The sequence below is a fragment of the Rhagoletis zephyria genome, unplaced genomic scaffold, assembly GCF_001687245.7.
Source record: "Rhagoletis zephyria isolate East Lansing unplaced genomic scaffold, Rhagoletis_zephyria_1.1 Rzeph_scaffold_01734, whole genome shotgun sequence".
NCBI classification, from domain to species: Eukaryota; Metazoa; Arthropoda; class Insecta; order Diptera; family Tephritidae; genus Rhagoletis; species Rhagoletis zephyria.
Genome location: NW_016158818.1, coordinates 10,395 through 34,985, shown reverse-complemented (window position 1 = coordinate 34,985; position 24,591 = coordinate 10,395). Strand labels below are relative to the sequence as shown.

General features: G+C 36.5%; 3 protein-coding genes and 1 long non-coding RNA gene across 9 annotated transcripts in view; 1 reads left to right on the top strand and 3 right to left on the bottom strand.

Moving 5' to 3' along the window:
• Window positions 1-10,612, top strand: part of Mst89B — a 14,829-nt gene extending 4,217 nt beyond the window's left edge. The window contains exons 3-4 of the mRNA XM_017618869.1: window positions 9,931-10,301; window positions 10,359-10,612. Of these exons, the coding sequence (XP_017474358.1) occupies window positions 9,931-10,301; window positions 10,359-10,589 (602 nt within the window). The 3' untranslated portion in view covers window positions 10,590-10,612. The remainder of the gene's footprint in view (window positions 1-9,930; window positions 10,302-10,358) is intronic.
• A 78-nt stretch (window positions 10,613-10,690) lies between these two features.
• On the bottom strand, window positions 10,691-18,589 carry Mat89Ba (nucleolar protein 6 Mat89Ba). Its single transcript, XM_017618868.1, has 8 exons — window positions 18,452-18,589; window positions 17,102-18,386; window positions 16,759-17,047; window positions 16,584-16,694; window positions 14,890-15,566; window positions 13,357-13,914; window positions 12,890-13,290; window positions 10,691-11,318 (listed from the first exon to the last, which is right to left on the bottom strand). The coding sequence occupies exons 1-8, from the start codon at window positions 18,482-18,484 to the stop codon at window positions 10,782-10,784; spliced, it is 3,891 nt and encodes a 1,296-aa protein (XP_017474357.1). The 5' UTR covers window positions 18,485-18,589; the 3' UTR covers window positions 10,691-10,781.
• On the bottom strand, window positions 14,398-14,872 carry LOC108364982 (uncharacterized). The gene is made up of 2 exons (XR_001847859.1): window positions 14,775-14,872; window positions 14,398-14,708 (listed from the first exon to the last, which is right to left on the bottom strand). It is a non-coding gene; the product is annotated as an uncharacterized LOC108364982 (long non-coding RNA).
• Window positions 18,590-19,104: 515 nt separating the features above from the next.
• sip3 (septin interacting protein 3) lies at window positions 19,105-23,987 on the bottom strand. 6 transcript variants are annotated; one of them, XM_017618864.1, is made up of 8 exons: window positions 23,733-23,987; window positions 23,450-23,665; window positions 23,330-23,386; window positions 23,085-23,273; window positions 22,378-22,883; window positions 21,781-22,313; window positions 19,993-20,027; window positions 19,105-19,935 (listed from the first exon to the last, which is right to left on the bottom strand). In XM_017618864.1, exons 2-8 carry the CDS (start codon window positions 23,573-23,575, stop codon window positions 19,339-19,341), a joined length of 2,043 nt encoding a protein of 680 aa, XP_017474353.1. In that variant the 5' UTR covers window positions 23,576-23,665; window positions 23,733-23,987; the 3' UTR covers window positions 19,105-19,338. The 6 variants fall into 6 exon arrangements, with proteins under 6 accessions (XP_017474353.1, XP_017474352.1, XP_017474350.1 ...); XM_017618863.1 differs by having other exon boundaries at window positions 19,993-20,059; window positions 21,813-22,313; XM_017618861.1 differs by lacking the exons at window positions 19,105-19,935; window positions 19,993-20,027 and adding exons at window positions 20,119-20,836; window positions 21,576-21,688 and having other exon boundaries at window positions 21,746-22,313.
• Between the last annotated feature and the right edge of the window lie 604 nt (window positions 23,988-24,591).

The window sequence follows — 24,591 nt, the reverse complement described above, 5'->3', positions numbered from 1 at the left end:
TATACATGCAATAAAAGTTGGCTCTTTATTTCCGGGCTGGGACGTGTCCGTCGTGCCGGGCCGGGCTGGACCCCACTAAAATTCTTAACGTGCGGGCTCGTGCGTGTTTTTGAAAGTTGATTTTGCACTCGTGCCGGGCCGGGCCTGAAAATCTAGGCCCGTGCCCATCTCTAGTCCCGAGTGATTGCAATCATTGTTTGTTAGTCGTGACTAAGACTAAAAAAAAATTAGTCTTTATTCTTTTTTTTTTTGATTTATGATTCATAAATCACTTTTTTTATCATTTCTTGTTAGTCACTTGATTTCACCCATTGGATTGCATTCTTTTAGTCACTTTTTGTTAGTCATTTGAATCCAGTCATTGGAACGCATTCTTTTGCAGTACTTTGAATTTTTTTCAGGGACTGAGAACGCGTTCCGGTCTTGGTTTATTTCTGCATGAAATAGGGGAAATTTCCAGGGAAAATTGGTCAAAAGTAGTGTTCTTCAAAAAAAAAAAATGCAAAATACACGGGATTTATTCCAAAACAAAAAATGTATGTATTTTTTATTATACTAGTATTATAGATTTTGAGATGAGCAACACGTTTCCACTGTTCAAAATTCGAAGAAAAATTTGAACTCCTTAATTTAAAAATGCATTATTTATTGCATTTTTTTCTAGTTGCATGCAGCTGTTCATCCTTCACTCAATTTTATATCCCCCGAACAATAAGTGCAATTCAAGATCTTTAATTTGAGCCAAGGTTGAAGCCTCTAGGCCCTCTGAGAGCCAAGTTATAACAATTTAAACCAAACTTCGAAACTGCTGTACTAGTTTTTACTCCGAAATTAGAAAAAAAATACGTAAAATGTTGAATGAAATTTCGAAGTTTAACTTTAGAATCGAAATAATTTAGCACTCAAAGGGCCTAGAGACTTCTACCTTGGCTTAAATTAAAGGTCTTCACTAGCACTCAAACTGACTTTTGTTCGAGTGATAAAAATTGTGTGAAGGATGCACAGCTGTATGCAAATAAAAAAAATTCAATATATAATACATTTTTCAAATTAAGGGGTTGAATTTTTTTTCGCATTTTAAACAGTGGAATCGTGTTTCTCGTCTCAAAATCTATAATATTAGTATAGTTTTTTTTTTCAAAGAGCACTTTTTTTACCAATTTTTTTAAGGTCAGGGAGTGGCTGTGGCTCAATGGCAATATTTTTCCTTTAAAGGCAATTAAATTAGCTTTCAAAGCCATTTTGCTTCATATGAAAATATTGCCACTGTGTGCCGTTGAGCTAGCTGGAATATCTTATTTTTCAGTCGAGAAATGTAATTTTGAACTTTTAAAATTACAACGGTGTATTTTTCTCAAAAACATATGACTCAAAACATATGATTTGTAAAAATATAATTCATTCATAAACAATATATAATATAATAAAATAAAATGTCTATCATACGTGGGCGTACAAAATTTTTGATTTTTATTTCCCCCCTAAAACCGAGCTCACGATCCGGCCCTGGTATGTATTGAATTGATTTATGTTAAAATTTTTTCATTTTCAATAAAATATCCAAACGGAACTGACTACACCTTTTCCAACAGTATTTCAGAAAAACACAAATGTATTTCAGAAAAGGCCAAATGTATTTCAGAAAACCTCGAATGTATTTCAGAAAATCTCAAATGTATTTCAGAAAAGCGCAAATGTATTTCAGAAAAACACAAATGTATTTCAGAAAAACGCAATTGTATTTCAGAAAAGGCCAAATGTATTTCAGAAAACCTCAAATGTATTTCAGAAAAACGCAAATGTATTTCAGAAAAATATTTTTAGAATACAGCTATGCTTTTCTGAAATACATTTGTGCTTTTCTGAAATACATTTGCCCTTTTCTGAAATACATTTGTGTTTTTCTGAAATACATTTGAGGTTTTCTGAAATACATTTGACCTTTTCTGAAATACATTTGCGTTTTTCTGAAATACATTTGAGGTTTTCTGAAATACATTTGGCCTTTTCTGAAATACAATTGCGTTTTTCTGAAATACATTTGTGTTTTTCTGAAATACATTTGTGTTTTTCTGAAATACATTTGATTCTGAACATTTGCCTCTGAAATACATGGTTTGAATCATTTGTAAAATTGGTTTTCTGAAATACATGGTTTTCGAAGGTTTTCTAAATACTTTGTCTGAAATACATTTGTGTTTTTCTGAAATACTGTTGGAAAAGGTGTAGTTTGCATTAAAACCGTTCTTCATTTACAAAAAAAAAAAATACTTAAGTATGTGAAAAATGTTTTCCATAATAAATGATTTTTCTTCGATGTTTCCGTGGTGGATCCAACTTTTACCTTATGTGAAAGCGGAAGTCGTAAGCTAAATTTTTTTAGTGAAAAGCATTCTAAATACTATTAAGAAGGCGAGATTTGCACTTTGTTATTTTTTCATTTACATAATATGTACAGATTATGTACATATCGCACACCGTCTCCAAAAGAGTCACAACTCAAAATTTGGCATTTTTGAAATTATACGCTAAAAATGTACACAGAGCTTTTATTTATCTTTCAGCAAAAGCTGGAGCAAATTTTTGTTATAATTTGTTAAAGAAACTTAAGGTAAAGTCGCCCTTGCCCATATGATTAGCATGTGCTACGAAATAGTGTCTCGCATTTTCTGACGAACGTATTATTTTAAGTTGTGACTCTTTTGAAGACGGTGTGCGATATAATAAATACAAATTTATTTCATAGAAAGTTATTGGAATTCATTGACATTTTCTAAATATTTTATATACTACTGGAGTTTTAATTAAGTACTCATTTATTTTCTAAACAAATTATTATTATAATTCTATGAAGAAGTTTAGGAAAAGATTGCTTTAGATTTTCATTATTCACCTCAGACTGCAAAAATGACTAATTAGCCATGAATAACAGAAAAGACGAATGACGTCAACTTTGCAATCTTTAGTCAAACATGTGATTGATTGGCTGCAGTTAAAAAGTGATAGTCAGTGAACGTGACTGCAACGATTTAAAGTCACGAAAACTACATTCTTTAACACCTCTGGTTTACGGTTTACATCAAATATGTGTTATTGCAATTTTTCATGTTAATTGAAATTCATTTGTAATGCTAAATAATATCAATTTACTAGTGAACCCGCATGGCGTCAAAACGCCAACATTTAATTAAATTTTTTNCTATTCAAAAACCTCTAAAAATATTCCTAATGATTAATCTAAACCATTTCTCAGTGATGAAAGGTCTCGCATGGTGTCGGCTTTCATTTCATCAAATTTCAAATCTCCCTGCAACTTCAAAAAAAAAAAAAAACCTGTGCACATCTATGTAGAATCCCAGTTCTGCAGATGTGATGACCTTAATAAAAAAGATGGCAACTCTAATTAAAAATATTATCAGCCTATAGCTTTCTTAAAACTCTTTCGTTTGACACTAATATTTCGATATTTTATTTATGTATCTTTCGTATAAATAAAACAAATTCACGACTAAAATCTTTCGCCTGCCATTGTTATACATGATTCAATTAAGTGATGAATTAAGTTGAATTTAATTTTTTTAACAGTTTAGAAATAAATTATTTTCAAACCCATTCCGATTGATACCCATCAATTGTCAAAATCCATTTAACTTACTAAATAATTTGAGCTTATATTTTTTTAACAAAACAAAAAAAAAACCAAATGTACAATTCAAAGATTTCCTAACACTCGTTCTTTTGATAACCATATTTTAAAATTTCATGTAATAATAATAATAATAATAGATTGGCGCTTACACATATGTTAGTGTTTGGCCGAGCTTCTCCTCCGATTTGTGACGTGCGCCTTGATGTTGTCACACAAAGCGGAGGGACCTAAAGTTTTGCGCCGACTCCAAACGGCGATTNCACTCGGAGGTTTGCCATTGCCTGCCGAGGGACGACCGCTGTTAAGAAAAAACCTTTTTTTTTTATTTTTTACGCGATGTTGCTTTCACCAGGGTTTGAACCCAGGTGTTGCGGAGTGGAAGCGCGCACTGCTTACCACTACACCACAGCGGCCGACAAATTTCATGTAACTTATTTATAATTAAACGAAACAACACTTTCAAAAGAGGCGGCAACCATCTTAAAAATTTTTTTCCAACTAAAATTTCCTTAAATATTTGTCGTCTGACATTGTTATCAATATTTTAAGTAACTGATGAGTTAAGTGGAAATTTATTTTTTAAACACGTGGCAACACTCCTAAATATAGTTCTGAAATAAAGGATTTTAACTCATTTAATTCATTTAACTTATTAGATAATTTTACTTCTAAATTGTCAAACCAAGTATTTCTTGAAGCTCTTTCATTTGAATCCATCATTAATATTTTATATAACTTGGGTATAAAGTAGTTCAATTAAACTTCTAAAATAGGTGGCAACCCTATTCAAAATATTTTCAAACTACTATCTTCTTAAACCTCTTTTGTATGACACCCATATAGCGATACCTTATTCACTTACCAAATTCCTTTAATTAAAATTGAATTAAATTTTTTTCTAACATGTGGCAACCCTCCTATACGTAGCTAAGTTATAAAAACTTTTCAAAACCANGAATCCCAGTTCTTTAATTTGACTTCTCATTTTGGAAACTCGAAATAACGGTGCAGATGTGATGACCTTAATAAAAAAGATGGCAACTCTAATTAAAAATATTATCAGCCTATAGCTTTCTTAAAACTCTTTCGTTTGACACTAATATTTCGATATTTTATTTATGTATCTTTCGTATAAATAAAACAAATTCACGACTAAAATCTTTCGCCTGCCATTGTTATACATGATTCAATTAAGTGATGAATTAAGTTGAATTTAATTTTTTTAACAGTTTAGAAATAAATTATTTTCAAACCCATTCCGATTGATACCCATCAATTGTCAAAATCCATTTAACTTACTAAATAATTTGAGCTTATATTTTTTTAACAAAACAAAAAAAAAACCAAATGTACAATTCAAAGATTTCCTAACACTCGTTCTTTTGATAACCATATTTTAAAATTTCATGTAATAATAATAATAATAATAGATTGGCGCTTACACATATGTTAGTGTTTGGCCGAGCTTCTCCTCCGATTTGTGACGTGCGCCTTGATGTTGTCACACAAAGCGGAGGGACCTAAAGTTTTGCGCCGACTCCAAACGGCGATTGTATTTTTATGAGAAGCTGTTTTTCATGGCAGAAATACACTCGGGAGGTTTGCCATTGCCTGCCGAGGGACGACCGCTGTTAAGAAAAAACCTTTTTTTTTTATTTTTTACGCGATGTTGCTTTCACCAGGGTTTGAACCCAGGTGTTGCGGAGTGGAAGCGCGCACTGCTTACCACTACACCACAGCGGCCGACAAATTTCATGTAACTTATTTATAATTAAACGAAACAACACTTTCAAAAGAGGCGGCAACCATCTTAAAAATTTTTTTCCAACTAAAATTTCCTTAAATATTTGTCGTCTGACATTGTTATCAATATTTTAAGTAACTGATGAGTTAAGTGGAAATTTATTTTTTAAACACGTGGCAACACTCCTAAATATAGTTCTGAAATAAAGGATTTTAACTCATTTAATTCATTTAACTTATTAGATAATTTTACTTCTAAATTGTCAAACCAAGTATTTCTTGAAGCTCTTTCATTTGAATCCATCATTAATATTTTATATAACTTGGGTATAAAGTAGTTCAATTAAACTTCTAAAATAGGTGGCAACCCTATTCAAAATATTTTCAAACTACTATCTTCTTAAACCTCTTTTGTATGACACCCATATAGCGATACCTTATTCACTTACCAAATTCCTTTAATTAAAATTGAATTAAATTTTTTTCTAACATGTGGCAACCCTCCTATACGTAGCTAAGTTATAAAAACTTTTCAAAACCATTTCGATTGATACCCATATTCAATAATTGATTTAACTTTTTAATTAATTTGAGCTTAAATTATTAACAGATGGCAACCTTTTTCGAAAAAGTAAAACCTTCTTGAAATTCAACACCCTAAGCCCTTTAATTTGGCCCTTGGATTTGGTTGAAAATCGAACGGACGGTGCGGATCTGAGGGCATTTATTAGCAAATAACTTGAGTTTAATTATTTAACAGGTGGCAACCTTCTTGAACATCAACACCCTAAGCCCTTTAATTTGGTTGAAAATCGAACGGACGGTGCGGATCTGAGGGCATTTATTAGCAAATAACTTGAGTTTAATTATTTAACAGGTGGCAACTCCTTTCAAAAAAATAAAACCAGTTTGCACATCTACAGACCAAGCGCTTTAATTTGAAACCCCATTTTTGAGAATCGAACGAACGCTGCAGATCTTTTATGCTGCACAAAAAATGCCTTCGCGTATTATATATATATAGATGCGGCACTCCCAGCGTCCAAAATTAAGTTAAAAGGCTTTCGAACGCCTCAAAACGGCCACTGGAGCTCAAATCAGCCAATTAGGCCCAAAATGGAACGAAAGTAACTAGTGTCGGCCTAGCCCCAAACTGATGCCCAACTGGTCCCTGACTGGTTGGTCTCAGACTGAATACCTACTGAATACTAACTGGGCACCCCGTACCCCAAGTGGTTCCCAAGTCACTCCACCAAATTCACCCACTCAGACAAACACCATGTGTTCGTCTCTTTTTAGCCCTTCGTAATTGTTTGCTGGGCTGTGCGTTACATCTTCGCAAATGTTACCACTACCGAAACCAAAGAAATGCATACACATCAATAATTCAACGAAATTCTGATACATAAGTAAATATGGTACCTTATCAGACTTTATTATTTATATTCTCTTTCATTATACGCACATGCATATCGTCGCCTGGGTAAAAGATTTGTCGTATGTTAATTTCGGCAGGTTTTGGGAAATCGCGATTGAAGTTTGGAATACAATTTCTCAAAATCGCGAAGATAGATTTTCTCCAAAGTCTCTGAAAATGTTACTAGTTCACAAGATTCTTAAATTATGGTAATTTTTAATGTTTATTGTTAATTAGTTTTGAGTTTATGAAGGACTTTGTTTAGTAAAATTTTGTCGTAAGCGTCATTTGTCCACAATTTGACAGCTACTTTGTATGAAATACGACAAAATGGGATCAAAATTTCTACCAAATTAACGACACTTTTTACTCAATATCTTGGAAACTAAAGAAAATATCCAAAAATTGAGAACGCCATTTTTAAGATAGACTGCATCACTAACTAAATTTTTACTAAATTACCGAAAAAATTTATATCTAGGAAACTAAAGGAGATATCTAAAAACTGATAACACCAATCGAAAGACCTTATTTCAAAATATATAACTGCATCTAGAACAAAAATCGTCAAAATGGCGCTTACGACAATCTTTTACCCAGGCGACGTATATCGTCACTACACACGAATAAAGGCGCGAGCTCAAAAGTTGACGGCGAAAAAAGACGCATAAAGAACTTCAGCGTCAAAGACTCTTAACATATGTACTTCGCCGAAGTTTTTCATAAGCATATTTTTTCGCAAAATTTTTTTACGCGCCTTTTTTCGCCGTCAAAACACTAGCGCGCCTTTATTCGTGTGTATCGACGATATGTGCGTACATTAGGGTGGTCCAAAAATGCATGTAAAAAAGTAAAGTCGGAATTTTTATGCTCTCATCCCCTAGGATATTTCTATATCGAGAAAAAGTGTACCCCTATTTTTTATTTTGAAATAAAAAAATATTTAGAGGTCGCTCAAAGCGCTTAAAGTTTTCCATGTATCTTGTATGGGGAAGAAAGAACTTTTCGTGGAAATGGTATGGAATTCTCAAAAATCAATATTTTTCGATCGGAAGACTCTGATTCTCTTCAACAGATTCCCAATAATAAAACCCAATTGTTTTTTAACAATTTTTTCTTAGTAACTATATTTTATAGGACTGCCAAAACCCCTTGATAATGCCAGAAAATGCATAGGGGGAATAAATAATAAATCTTCATTATTAAAAAATGGTTAAATAAATAATTGGATATTGTTATTGGAAGTCTCTTCAGAAGACTTTCCGATCGAAAAATATTGATTTTCAAGAGTTCCATACCATTTCCATGAAAAGTTGTTTTTCCCCATACAAAATACATGGAAAAGTTGGAGCGCTTGGAGCGAGCTCTAAATATTTTTTGATTTCAAAATAAAAAAATTGGGGGTGAGAGCATTAAAATTCCGACTTTACTTATTTTGAACCACCCTAATGTACATACATACAAACATAGTACATACGAGCACCAATGATGCCAGATTGTGGGTAATTTCCCTATTTGAGGGATATTTTGCAACAAAAATTATTAAAAGTGGAAAAAGTGACATTTCAAATAAAAAAGAATTCTCATTTAACACAATTATCGAAGCATAATTGATCAAAATTCAAAAACATTCGATACGCTTACGTCATTAATCGTTCGGAAGATGTGATGTGGAGTAAAATTCTGTGTAAGTATTAAAAATTGTTAGGACAATTTTGAAATTTTTATCACGTTAACCTATTTTTTTCAATTGTAAATGGTGGTTAACGTATCTAAAAAGCGCAATAAATTATCCTATGAAATTATTTGTACATGTACATATGTATATAAAATAACCCAGAGGAAAATTTAGGCAGGCCTTCTTAAGTAAAGCCATTCTAAGAGGCCTACCCAAGAAGGGCTGAAAAAATGTGCTTCCTTGCATGCCTTCTAGAAGGGCTTATCCATTTATATTTTACGCGAATGCATAAATTTATATCATTTAGCATTACAAATGAATTTCAAGTTGCAATAACACATGTTTGATATAAACCGCAAGCAAAAATACTTCAAAGGTGTATGATTTTTATAAATTAAAGAAGCAACTTTAAAAGAACTCCCCCAAAAGCCCTTCTGGAGTATGTCCTATAAAAGCCCTGCTGGAAGGCCCTGCATGGGTAGCGAAAGAAGAAGCCCTTCAATTTGTGCCACTACATACAAAAAAGAAAGGAGAAGGGAATGTAGAGTGGAAGGCCTCTTGACTCTCAGGAAGGCCTTTCAGAAGGGCTTTTAACTCCTGAAATTATCTACTGCGAACGGTTGCTTTTGAATCAAAAAAAGCGCTTCAACTTTAAAGTCACCAAAAATCATATTAGCTAAAACAATGTAAAAAATTTGTCACAGTTATAGTTTTAAGAATTGCCAGTAAGTATTCAACCGACCTTTGAATTTCGCTACTTAAAGGTGAAAAGGTGTCAAGTCCAGTTTTTTTCAAAATTTTTGATGCAGAATTGCAGGTAATACGAAATAACATCGATTTTTCGTTTTTCCGGAACAATTTCAAAAAATGGACTTGGCACCATTTCACCCTTAGATGACGATATGTATGTTAACGGTAAATATATGAATGTAACTTTTTTACTACTGAAATATATGTTTTGAATTCATTGGGAATTTTGGTAATTAAGAGATTTTCCCCGATTTTCATGGGTAATTTAACAGAGTGTCTGGCATCACTGACGAGCACCAATTAATGTCAGGTAAAGAAATGGCGTGTCGTCCATTCCCGCTGTAGCGTATGTAGTGCATATTTTTAGGCGCAATATTTAACTTCTTCTGGCTAGGCGACATCTACCACTAGAGTCTAATTCTAAGTATTTGATATGATACCTACCGACGAAGTTGATGTCGAGACTAGGTAGTATAGAAACTTTGCCATAATACCTTTGATATAAATGGTGTCTGGACATACAACATTGTAAGTTGATAAAAGCGTTGTAATAACGATCGAAAATGTATCGAAAAAATTTCATCGGTAAAACAGAAATTCAGTTTTAAGATTAAATTTTAATTAAAGATCACAGCCATTACGGTCCATGCTAAAATGTGGTTTCCTGTTTATCACTCAATTATTTATCCTTAGGAGAATTTGTACGAATGGATACTGCGGATCCCAATAATGGCGCACGCGATACTTTTTTGGCGAATATACGGCAGCCGACTGCGACCTGTAATCAGCTAAACATGGGTATGCTGTCCGAACTGATAGCGCGTGCGTGCAATGTTGCCGCAACAATACAACAGCAGCAACAAATACATCAACAGCAACAATTGCAACCAGCCACACAAATGGCAATGCCTGATTTGGTGCAATACGTCCAACCAGGACAACTAATACCAACCATTACAGTTACACCAGCGCCATTAACTGATTTTTCACCAGCTACAGCAACCCTGCAACAGCAATTGGAATGGGCAAAGGCTAGCAACAATATGCTGACACCAACTTCAATGGTTTGTTTGAAAATTGTTTAAATTGTGTGTGTGTACATAATTTAATCTCCTTTTTAGTACCCATTGCATCACACTTCAGCCACATCGACAACGGAAATTGAACATTCACCGTATGCGCCACGATCTACAGAGACCAGACGTCAGTACTGTACGCGCGCATGTAATACCATGGACGTAGATGAGAACTTGTTGCCGTTTTCATATTCTCCACACATATCACGATCGGCAAACTGCTTGGGCGCGCGCCAACAAGCGAAACAACGTAAAATGGCACAGTCCGGTTACTAATTGCGATTGAAAAAACAGACACCACCAAAACTTGCTTGGATTTGTTCTAGGGTCACTTGAAGTCTTACCACTTGCAAGAACTAAAGTGACTCGGTTAAAACTGTGATTTAGAAAATCTTTCCTATTTTTATTGTTGGCATACTTTTTAACTAAAATTAAAGTCTATTGTTTTCTGCTTGTCACATCTTAAATCTACTTTTTGATTGCTACTTGCGAAGACTTCACTTTTTTCTTAATTTTTTTAGATTGGCTCGCTACACCGATCTTCGGACCTTTCGCAGATTTGTTTTTCGATGCTCTCTGCTTAGCTTTTATATTCGCATTTTTCGAGCTCGACTTTAGATTTGGAATAATTTTTTCAGTTATTGCCTCATCCACATCTGATTTTGAAAAGTAACGATTTTCCCCAAGATTTCTGTTAAAACTCTTCGGGCCTGCTATGTGCATTTTCTCATTGACATTTGGAATCGTTGCATTACGTGAGGCAGAGAGCACTTCATCTACTGTACCAATGCGCTGATATATATCTTTGAGAATAAACTTGAAGTCTTCGATTAATATTTCCTTTTTAACAACAACTTTTTGTGCATTTTTACTGCTTAGAGCGCAACCATTAACTTCAGTGACCTTGAAATCTCTTTCGTTGCTTAGGTCAGGCTTCCATATGAGCGCTATTTCCTTGCCGCCATGTGGATTGTAAAAGAAGGCTGCAAAGTCTGAATATGCCTCCTGTAAATGGAAATAAATAACAATTTGAATAAGAATTAAATATCTTTAAATAATAAAAAATACTGATCTATATTATTCTAGGCAAAGGTAGCTGTAAATAAGATTTTAGGAAAAGGATCTTAAGTGACAATTAATTAGAAGTCAGTTAAATATAAATAGTAAACCAGATTGTCAGGGCGATGGTATTAAAGTAATAATTTCGGTTTCGCCTAGCAGCACCCTAAAGAAAGCACAAATACCACTGAAGGAAACGTTCCCACGACAGTCGGGTCTACGTAACCGGAACGACCCAGATTTATATTTAGCCAAGGACTGTCACTCCAGCAACACTCCCCAAAAACCCTATGGGGAACTTGTATACTGCTACAACAACAACAACCACTGAAGAAAAACAGATTGGTTTAACCTACTGGTATATGGGTGGACCGATTCGAAAGTTACTGAAAATTGTGTGACACAAGCCAGAACTACTCCTATGCCTGAAGAACTGATTCTCAATCCAGTTAATGCAATAACAACTTCTTCCAAGCCATTGAAAACATAACATGCACTTTGTTAGGTCCACCGCCTGTTGCATTTGCTTCTGCCTTCGGCCGCGCTTAGGGATTATAACCCTTACTAAGTAGAATTCTCCTTTCTGTGTTGCCGGGGGCTTCCGCATGTCAAATGTATACAACACTTGTTGTGAATATCACTCTGACTACGCCATCCACAGTATTTTTGCGCAGAACCCACGTCGAAATTTGCAAAAAAGTGCATAGTGCAAACCGAATTTATTAATAAGCTAGTACNCCACCTGTTGCATTTGCTTCTGCCTTCGGCCGCGCTTAGGGATTATAACCCTTACTAAGTAGAATTCTCCTTTCTGTGTTGCCGGGGGCTTCCGCATGTCAAATGTATACAACACTTGTTGTGAATATCACTCTGACTACGCCATCCACAGTATTTTTGCGCAGAACCCACGTCGAAATTTGCAAAAAAGTGCATAGTGCAAACCGAATTTATTAATAAGCTAGTACTCGGAAATTGGAAAAATTCATTTTAAATAAAATTTTAATCCTTTGATTACACGTGATANGGAAATTGGAAACATTCATTTTAAATAAAATTTTAATCCTTTGATTACACGTGATATTAAAGTTGTTGGATTCGGGTTATACGTTTGGACACAACAACCGAATATCATTGTACAAATAATTAAACCGGACCCAAGTTTCTCGATAAGGGGCAACAAAGATTCTTTTTTGCTCCTTTATATAAAGCAGTGGATAAAATGTACGTATATGCGAAACGCAAATTTATCTGTTTAAATGAACACCACTACTATTTTCTGCAAACACACATCGATTTACATATTTTATCTCGCCTCCGACACAGAATTGTTTTCGTACAAAATTACGCAAAAAAGCTTACTCATTCGTTTTTAGGCATGCCATTGTTACGAATTTCGAAAGTTTGAAAATACGATTCGAATTGCAGCATACGATTCGTAGCAAAATCCGAATACGAAAGAGTTGCAGAATAGGGGTGTTCATTTATAGATACACTTTATAGGTTACGATTCAACTTACCCGCAACTTTGCAACCGCGTTCTGCAAAAAATTGCTATCAGCCAAGGGTAAACGCCAATTTGGTTTCGTGCGCACTGTGAACGCAGTACCAAATTCATGAGCCCATGAGTTGGGTACCATATCCGGTTTAAGCTGAATTACCAAATCGTAACCACTATTGGACGCTATAAAAATCCGGCCAGGCTTTAACAAATCCTTAGTGGACAATAGCGCACCCTCGATTATAGACACTGCGTGACGTGCTAACAAAGTCGCACGTGCTAAGACATTTACGTTAGGTTTGTTTAGCGAGGTCCATAAATTACCCATATGCTGTTGATCGAAAGAAGTAGCTATACATAAAGGCGGGAATGTATCACGTTCTATGCTGAATCGGTGTTCCAAATCAGCTACAGCATTTTCTATTTGATAAAAATTACAAGAATTAACATTGCATATTACCGTGTATAATATTGCATTTTACATACCATCCATCGTATTATTAAAATTCAATAAAAAGAGCTCGCTTCGCCAATCAGCGCCCGCCAGTAGCTGTAGGAATCTTATAAATCCTGTTTGCGGAGAGCATGGAATCTGTTGTGCTGGTGTTTTTAAATATTGTGCGGCAATTAACAGCTCCGTGCACTCTTCTGGCCATATGCCGTTATCTAGTAATTGCGAACCTAGCCAACGTTTGGCGATCATAACTGTGCCTCCAAAACTATTATGTACTTGATATAAGGCATGCAGTGCGCCAGTCACCTTGGGCAGCACATAATGCCGTTTCTCTAAGGCAATGCTCGCCTCACAGTCGACGTACTGTATTAGGCCGCGTTCGCTTTTCTCCTTTTTGAGTAGCGCGACTTCTTTGGGGTGCGCCATTTCGATAGCGAAGCAATAACCCTGTTTATTAACCAGAATACCATCGTAGGTGACCTTTGCTCGGAGGTTGTGTTTTTCGCGCAATAACTTGGCAATTTGTATGTAAAAGGCTACTTTGAGCGCACGTAGGGCACCTAATTCACTGGGCCATTTGCCACTAAGTCCTGCCAATTAAGATTTTCATTAGATAACACACGGCAACAGTGACTTTGTTGCGGTAAATGTGAAAGCTGTTTTTGCTAGGCTTTTTTGTGCTGATTACGAATCCGTAAGTATAAAGTTTCCATCAACGCGAGATTAAAAAAAAAACTAGGTCAAAGTGTAAAAAAATCGCGTTTTTTGCAATATTTTAGAAAGTCTGGCAAAAAATAACTATTTGATAGGCTAAAATTAATACTATAACTCTCGGCTACTATCCCTGAAAGTACTATCCTTGCCCCTTGACCTGATTGTCACTAATAGTAATTTATTGAATAATATAAAAATACTGAAATACTGTGCTATTAAAAAAAAAAAATAAACTTTGCCAATTTTTTTTTTTTGCTGTTAAATAAATAGTTATAACTGCCCTTAGGGTTGAGGTTCAGAGATGTATTGTATGTAGCCGAAAATTCAAGCTTCAATTTAAGCCTATGTGGAAGGCTCTATTACCTTTTTAACCGAATTCACAAAAAGGAGAAGGTTATCAGTTTGTCAGAATATTTTTTATGTATGTTACCGGATACATAACTTTGGATCACGTTAACCGATTTTGATAATTTTTCTTTTCATCGGAAAGGATGTACTTCAAGGGAATTGAAGTCAGTTTTGTTTTTTTTTGCTTAAACTTCGCACAAACTCAGGTTTTGCTGTTCAACAAATGACTATAAGTAACCATCAAGTCAAGGTGGACAGATGATATTTTCAGGGATAGTAGTCGAGACTTCTAGCTTCGCCTTTTGGTTCTTAGCTAGAGTTTCTGAAATATTGCAAAAAACGCGATTTTTTGACACTATGACCTCGTTTTTTTATACTTTATACTCACGGATTCGTTATCAGCACAGAAAAGTTAATCAGGAAACAGCTTTAGCATTTGCCGCAACACATTTTTTCGATTTTTGTTGCCTTGTGTAATATGTCGCTGTAATAATATCAATTACCCAATTGTATAACACCATATTGCACTTGCATAGCATAAATTTGTTCGCCCATCGTGCGTGCTTGTGGCAGTATCGGTACAGGCTCACAGTAACGAAATACCGGCGATATACCAGATATTGAGACGATTTCGAGCGGGAGTTCATTTAGAGCATGCAACTTACGCGCCAAGTCATCAAAACTTCGAATTACATGCAGGGAAGTATCTTCAGCATCTACATCTTGTTCTACTTTAAATTTCTCATGCATTTTCTCTGTTTTGAAAATAGGCGTCAATCGGTAAGAAATGTCTAATTCGCCCGCGATATAATCAAAATCTTTATTTTCTAATTGAAAATGGTGTTGCAAGAGATGTGCGATAATTGAACGCACCACTAAGCGCCGTTTCCATAGGCTGTCAGTTGTTGCAGCCCACACAACTGATTCGGTAATACTGCCATCTTGAAAGCGCCGCAATTGCGCTTTATCACCCCAGAACTTACGAAATTCGTTAGCGCTCTCTGCAATAGACTCCGGACCTTTGTCTAAAACTTCAAAAGCCTTTTCCGGATTGAGCACAATGCCAAGATGGCAGTAACGTGCGCAATCTGGCGCTTTATCTGTGCAAGTCCAAGCATCGGTTGGCTGTTCGATCGGTAGCAGAGCACGCACACGTTCGCCAAGTCCTTTTCGAAGCAGACTGTGAATACAAAAATATTATTTAAATATTATTATTTTAGTAATTAGCTCACTAAGTTTTTGGTAATTGTATGCATGGAAATAAAGGTATATGGCTTAACGGTAATAAATTTGAGAATTTTTATGTTCTGAGAATCTTGTGGATGACGTAACCGGCGTGGGAATGATGAATGATATTTATTTGAAGGCGTCCGAAGGCCACCAGCTCCCGAAACACTGTTGGAATGTTATGTTTTGTACTCAAAAAACGCACTATCTTAGAAACATTCTCAATCACGCCCTGTTTCAGAATTTGGTTGAGGAGCGCCGTATATCGAGAATTTTATTGAAGAACGCCCTATCTGAGAACTCGGTTCAAAAACGCCGTCTCAGTGCCGATTCAAAAACATTTTCATCTGAGATAGCGCGTTTTTGAACCGAATTCTGAGATAGGGCATTCTTCAACCAAATTTTGACATAGGAAGCATTCCAATAAAATGCTGAAAAAGGGCGTTCTTCAATCAGATTCTGAAGTAGGACATTCTTGAAAAGTTTTCTGAGATAAGGCGTTTTCGAACTGGTTGCTGAGATTGGTCTATCTTCCACTCAGGTGTCGATTTAGTTGTTGATTTTGGACATCAGAGTGTCAAAATAGATTAACCATTTTTGACATTTTTGAAGTAAAAAAAACAAGCAAAAAATATCCATCGATTATATTGCAGCATTTTTCCTGAAGAACTTTGTCACTAGCAATGCAAAGGCTCTCTATGATACTTTTTCGTTAAAGCCTTTTTACATATTCTATTACATTTCTCACAAATACAACCCCATTCAAAAATTCAATTCAGGATTTTATGGCATTTTTAGAACAGCCATGTTAAGTTAAAAATTCTCCTGTAAAGGCGGATTCATCGTTCTAATTCTAAACTTTTTTGCATGTGATTGTTGTTATGCTTCTCTCTCTGGGAATGAATCCGACTTAAAATAAGCTTATAGCATTGATGGTGATGATTGTGAATTTTAATATACAAGTACATACCTAACTACCACCTTTAGTAGTAATGGGTGCGTATAACCAGCAAAATTATACTTATCTGCAGGTGCGACATGCATCTCAATAATTTGCTCGACTATATCCCTCTTATTGATTCTGTAAAAGTATTAAAAGCTATTAAAGAGAAAGAACTTTTCTCAAATCACCATGTAAACATTACTTGAGCAAGTTATCGAATTGGCTATAGAGCGGAAATTTTGTCATAAAAAGTATCTGAAAGCTATTTATTTTCATGTCGTTTAACATGTCCACCGCTAATTTCGCTTCTAGACGCACACGACGATACAGATCTGGCGTTAAATTAGCCGCCATATTATAAAAACCAGTAGCATCTACGAAAACAACATCGTAGTAGGTATGGAATTGCTCCAATGTGGGTTGATTAGCGAGATCAGTAGAGTTGTCAGATAATGAAATACCCTTGCCATCTTCATCCCATGCACTGTATGCTATTGAAAGACATTTTTGCAGTTGTAATATATGTGAAATATCCAATTATTTACCCAGTTGGTTCCAGACGGTGCGCGCCACTTGATAGCTGCTCATATTTACATGTAGCTTACGCTGTTTGTAAAGGTACGATACGAACATTGCTAGCAAATGCGCACTGAAGCCGTTAAATCCTACATCGAATTCACGTTGACGCAACCAAACTTTCAACAATACAAGACCTTCTTGGAAATTTTTTCTCCCATCGAAAATACCATGCAACAATTGTTGGTTTCGTTGCATAGTGAGATCGAATAAAACACCAGCGTTATAATTTGGTGTCGCCATTGGCAGCGTTTCTTCATCGTCATCGCCAAAAATTCTAGCACGCACATTATTATTCCATGGAACAAAGCGACTCAGTTTGAAAGAGCTTTCTTCTGCTGTAATAAATAGACGCAAAAGCAGCTTATTTGCTATGTTTATTTTGCCACTGCTTCTGGCTATTAGAGTTGGTGCAATCTCCAATACCGCTTTTAAAGGATTGTTATTATAGTAGCTGAATTTTAGCTTGTCAATGGTTAGCTCATTCCCGAATTCGGCGCTGCTAAGTAGTTTATTTGCAATGTAAGTTAAATAGTATGCGCGTTTTTGGTCATATATTAAATTTAGATAGTTCTCCTTTTGAAAGCACTCTTCTGGCATGGCTAGGCAAATATCGGCGACTAGCTTCGGGCCAAGTAAAGTTTGCGTGGCAGCAGCACCTATGAGATATGGCGAGACTTTCGCTTTTATGAATTGAAATTGGAAAACCGTTAGTTGTTGTACTCCTAAATTTTCCAACGAAATCGGAAGTTTGATTTTACTACTTCTTATCCACCCTTGCTTATTCATATCCTCTTTCTGAGGCTGTGTTTGAAGTTTACTCAAAAACTGCTTAAAATGTTCCAACCAATTATTTACGTAGTTATGGTATTTGTCCTTAACTTTCAGTTCAGCCAACATTTCTTTAACTTGCAAGCGAAAAAGATTTGAATGAAAGAGATTACGCGTCTCTTTTAGCTCATTAATCTCTTCAAGCGTTGGTGGCTTCATTTTGTCAGGATTTGTTTTCTTCAACTTTGCTTGGGTCACTGTAGTGACGCTTGCTTCCATGGGTTCTTTCACTTTCCTCTTGCTTTTGGGTTCTTTTTGCGCCTTTTCCTTATCTTTGGCAGATGAATCCAGTTCTTCTCGCTCAGAGAAGCCATCATCGTTTTCCAGATATTCTTGGATTTTGATGTCGTCCATACTATCTTCGCTATCTCCTTCGCTGGTCCCGTTCTCAATCATTGAATCTTCCGCGACATCACTTTCTACCTGCGTTTTGAGAAAAAAATTGAAACTTACAATAATATTAGGCCATCAAATATGACTCATTTTACCTCTTCCATGGATTTTCTTTTATTTTTGACCATTTTAGTATTCTATAAAATTGAAACAAAAATTATTCCGTTTGTAATCAAATGGTCCAGTACACGTGCGATTCAACAAAAACGTGCGAAAAGTTGGCAAAACAAACGTCAAAATCATCCTCCTTTTTGACAGATTTTCTCAACATTAACCTTTTGAGTGCCGGATTTCAGTGAACTGAGTTCAGATAAATTTTCGCAATTGGTTAAATCGAACAAAATTCGACGTTCCCACGACAGCCGGGTCTACATAACAAGAACGACACACACCTACATATATCTGGTCGATGACTGCCACCCCATTTGTAAAAGTTTTTGGCGAATTTATATTTACAAAATCAACTGGATTTGACGTTCAAACTCGGTAAATTTAACGGTTTTATGATCTCAGAGCTCTTCACGAGACACATAAAAGCGCAGTTAGTCAACGACGTTGCGTAAACGTAGGTTGACGTATAGCATACCAAATTTACTGTTGATAGAGAGAAGCAACGACGTCACCGCCATGAGGTGGAGTTTTGGTTAACACGCGAATCCCATAAACACGCGAATCCCATAAGGTAGATCGGGTCTGCGCCAACCTACGTCTACCCTATGTCGTTGACTGTTTGAGCTTTAAACTCGAGAATATTTTTCAGTTGATGTATATTTTTATTAATTATATAATGTTATTAAATACAGTACAGTTCATGATTTCTCCTCGGTTTTCATTAACCACAACTCCTACATATTTACGCGTCGTCTTTTTTATACGATTTATATTTTTATAACATTTACTTTTTTTCCTCCCATCGATTTCCCAATAAAAACAAGAATTATGAAAAAATAAAACGAAAAAAAAAACATATATCTCATTTTTTCTAGTCGTTTGTTGAAGTAGCTGGTGTTGACGCCGGGGATTTCTTAAGCTCCTCAAGGAATTTCAAACGTCGCTTTCTTAATTCACTAAGTTCAGCATTCTCTGGTTGCTCGGTTGAGATAGCAGTGCCCTTATCATCAGCTCTGATGTCAACACTTGGCGTATGCGCTGAAGAAGACGCAGCCGTAGAAGCGGAGGCGGTACGTTGCGTGACACTATAGTCATGCTCTTCACCGCCTATATCCTCAATAGTTACATCATTGTGCTTTTGCAACGGAGGTTGTGATGTTTTATCAAGAGCGACTGCTGTGAGTGATGCATCGTTGGCGCTTGATATCTTCGGTTCCGTTTTAGAATGTGTTGCAGCTAGAGCAGCAACTGCCGCAGCGGACGTACTAGGACCGTCGCTTAAATTAGTAAGACTGGAGCTGGCGATGCTGCCCGGAGCACTGCTTGTATCGTTTTCGCTGTTCGAAGCCGCTGATGTAGCAGCAGTTGGTGGTGGTGGCTGTACAGATGGCAATCGCGCACTAATGATTTGGTAGTTGTTCATCAGAACCCCTGCAGCATTTAGCATTAATTGAATATTTCGTAGCAGCTTAAAGAAAAACTTACGATTATTGTTATCGTAATATAAAGAATTTAAACAACATACCTTGATACGTTCTTCAACATGTTGACGTTCATTTCCTTCCAAAGCTTTTAGTTCTTCGTCGCTCAATGTGCTTAGATCCGGTGNCGTCTACCCTATGTCGTTGACTGTTTGAGCTTTAAACTCGAGAATATTTTTCAGTTGATGTATATTTTTATTAATTATATAATGTTATTAAATACAGTACAGTTCATGATTTCTCCTCGGTTTTCATTAACCACAACTCCTACATATTTACGCGTCGTCTTTTTTATACGATTTATATTTTTATAACATTTACTTTTTTTCCTCCCATCGATTTCCCAATAAAAACAAGAATTATGAAAAAATAAAACGAAAAAAAAAACATATATCTCATTTTTTCTAGTCGTTTGTTGAAGTAGCTGGTGTTGACGCCGGGGATTTCTTAAGCTCCTCAAGGAATTTCAAACGTCGCTTTCTTAATTCACTAAGTTCAGCATTCTCTGGTTGCTCGGTTGAGATAGCAGTGCCCTTATCATCAGCTCTGATGTCAACACTTGGCGTATGCGCTGAAGAAGACGCAGCCGTAGAAGCGGAGGCGGTACGTTGCGTGACACTATAGTCATGCTCTTCACCGCCTATATCCTCAATAGTTACATCATTGTGCTTTTGCAACGGAGGTTGTGATGTTTTATCAAGAGCGACTGCTGTGAGTGATGCATCGTTGGCGCTTGATATCTTCGGTTCCGTTTTAGAATGTGTTGCAGCTAGAGCAGCAACTGCCGCAGCGGACGTACTAGGACCGTCGCTTAAATTAGTAAGACTGGAGCTGGCGGTGCTGCCCGGAGCATTGCTTGTATCGTTTTCGCTGTTCGAAGCCGCTGATGTAGCAGCAGTTGGTGGTGGTGGCTGTACAGATGGCAATCGCGCACTAATGATTTGGTAGTTGTTCATCAGAACCCCTGCAGCATTTAGCATTAATTGAATATTTCGTAGCAGCTTAAAGAAAAACTTACGATTATTGTTATCGTAATATAAAGAATTTAAACAACATACCTTGATACGTTCTTCAACATGTTGACGCTCATTTCCTTCCAAAGCTTTTAGTTCTTCGTCGCTCAATGTGCTTAGATCCGGTGGCATAGGAGGTGGTGGTACAGCATATGGGGCAATAAATGGGAATGGAGGAGGCATCACAAATGGCGGTGCCATTGGCACTCCTTGAAAGTTTAATGGCGGTGCCGTTGTAGAGAACGGGGGTAAACCACCTGGTATCTGATTAGAGGCGGTATTACCAGCTGCTATATTCTCAAATAAGCCGGGGAGAGTGGTAGCGTTGGGCACTCCTAGTCCGTCAATTCGAGCACCGTCACCACCTGGCGCTTGATTTGTCGCTGCTGCAGCAGCACNTTGGCACTCCTTGAAAGTTTAATGGCGGTGCCGTTGTAGAGAACGGGGGTAAACCACCTGGTATCTGATTAGAGGCGGTGTTACCAGCTGCTATATTCTCAAATAAGCCGGGGAGAGTGGTAGCGTTGGGCAATCCTAGTCCGTCAATTCGAGCACCATCACCACCAGGCGCTTGATTTATCGCTGCTGCAGCAGCAANGTTCGAAGCCGCTGATGTAGCAGCAGTTGGTGGTGGTGGCTGTACAGATGGCAATCGCGCACTAATGATTTGGTAGTTGTTCATCAGAACCCCTGCAGCATTTAGCATTAATTGAATATTTCGTAGCAGCTTAAAGAAAAACTTACGATTATTGTTAACGTAATATAAATAATTTAAACAACATACCTTGATACGTTCTTCAACATGTTGACGTTCATTTCCTTCCAAAGCTTTTAGTTCTTCGTCGCTCAATGTGCTTAGATCCGGTGGCATAGGAGGTGGTGGTACAGCATATGGGGCAATAAATGGGAATGGAGGAGGCATCACAAATGGCGGTGCCATTGGCACTCCTTGAAAGTTTAATGGCGGTGCCGTTGTAGAGAACGGGGGTAAACCACCTGGTATCTGATTAGAGGCGGTGTTACCAGCTGCTATATTCTCAAATAAGCCGGGGAGAGTGGTAGCGTTGGGCAATCCTAGTCCGTCAATTCGAGCACCATCACCACCAGGCGCTTGATTTATCGCTGCTGCAGCAGCAACGCCAGCCGCAGCAGCAGGAGCTGCTTGTCCTGCAACCCCGCCGCCCGCTGCATCTTCTTGCCTTGGCATCGCCGTTGAGTTAGCGTTGGGTGCGCGTAATATGTTTAGCCGACATGTGGGACATGTTTGTTGACGTTGAAACCATGAGCGCAAACAAGTGGTGTGGAAAATATGCCCACAGGGCAATTTTTTTGAGTGATTAACCATGTCTTCTCTGTAAAAATTAATTAAACATATGAATGAAATATTTGGTACACATCTCAATTGCAAGAATGTACCTGCAAATGATGCATATATTATCTGAAAGTCGTAGTTCCTCAGGGGTAGCATCTGGATAAAGTGTATTCATGTTACGTATAGCGCGACGGGACATAATAACGTCACTTAGTGCTTTTTTGAAGTTCCTTATCGTAAAGAACATTGGCCGGAATACAAACATCGGCAACGCATATATCTTGGACATTATTACAACGAAAAGTACATACAAAATAACTTTGATTAGACCAATCACTAGTTCGGTGTATAAGAGAAATACTGCCTTATTCTCCCATGGTATGTCGGTGCGCATTTCTGCAGCATGTAGCACATATTTGATCGCAGTGCTTGCGACCACAGTTAGCAATATAGCATATTCGAAACCGAAGACTAATTGTACTGTTGGACCACGAACAAGGGTTGAGTTGTAAGCATGCATAAGCAGAACATAATCCAATGTGCCCAATACTAACAGTAGACTTGCGACGCGTATATGAAAAAGCCAACCCAAAACTGGAGAGCGTTCCATCTGCCAATATGAAAAGAGTGTGATATGCCAGAATTTCCACGTATAAGCAAAATGAACATCTCATTATTTAATAACATAAATCCTTGAAAGGTAACATTCTTCTATCAGACACACATGTTATTTTTTGTATATAATGTTGCGTGTTATTAGATTACCTTTCCAGAATTAAAAATCACAATAATTATGTACGGAGGAACTTACAAAATCAACCCGTTCTTCCGCCAGCCAATGGAAAGACTTTAGGAATAGCAACACTGTGAATAGGGCCACAAAGCGCGGATTGAAGTCATCGCGGAATACAGTAAAAGCAAGACATGTTTCCGTAAGTGCGTACCAAAATCGCTCAAGTAGATGTTCAAATTCAGCTGCTCGTAATGTGCCTAGAAAAATCTAGAAGTTCTTGAATGGAATAAATAATACTTAAGTTAATGGATGTTTTTACTAACCTTACGTAGCAATTTCCCAAACATAAAAACTATCACGAAAAATTGTATGTAGATGACCTTAAAATTATACATTACATCGATTTTATTTGCATAGTAAAAGATTTAAACGCTGCTACTTACAGCCATTGAAGCATTGGATTTAGTGATGTACACAACCGCAGGATAGAACTGCTTTTTCTGATAGTAGGCGTTTCCGATGACGACGCTCGTCAACGCCAGACATATGGACGAAAGTAATAGTTGCATGTTGTTGTTGTTGGTAGCGCGCACAGCCAACAGGCTGATTGACTCCAAAAATATATTAATTTTGATTTATTCCAATCCAATTTTTTATTGCTGCAATATGCAATATTTATAAAAATCTGACGAAACAAGAAAATGTAAAATAGGGATAAGCACATACATACGTCAATTACAAATAAAAACACCGCGACAAATAAGATGAAGGCGGAAACTTTCTAGAAAAAATCTGGCTTTCCACAAATTCTCTCTGCACAGTAACCTCAGTTTGCTAATTTAGAATTTATTTAGATAAAAATGTTTTTTTTTTTCGACTTTTCAATATTGTATAGATAAATCCTCTTCCGATTTTTCATCGAGACACGTAGGTTTTTCCACTTTTCGCTTTTCGTTCGTTTCGGAGTATGTGAAGGAAATGTCAAAATCTGACAGACAGGTTTTTCGAGATGCCACAGTTTAAGATCACATTTGATTTTATTGTGATATTTTAAGATAAAAGCATCCGATATTTCAAAGAACGTGGCCCTCGCGCAGAAGTTGCGCTTGTGGGCGATGAGTTTGCGGGGAGAAGTATGGTCATTGAATTTATGAATGAATGAGTTTAACCTTGAAGAATATGCGCATGCGTTTATGAATGAATTTGTTATTGTTGTATTTTAGTGGCATATGCGTATATGTACATATGTACATATGTACGTATGTACGTATATTTGCATGGATGTAGAAACATACATATGTTAGGAGGAAAATCGCAAGAGTACATTTGTACAAATTGATGTAAATTATTTATTGATTATAAAAGTACATTTGGTTGATATAAAAAGGGTAATTTCATCCATAAATTACAACTTTACAACTTCCATACTAAAGAGGAAGCTTATAAAGGTCTTGCATAGCGCATGTATTTAATTTACTTATATTTGTATAAAATTATAAAATAAAGTAAATCTATGCACATGCGCATGCAAATTGTTAAATGCCGTCAGCAAATAAACAAAAAGAGCTGCGGCCATGTTTTTTTT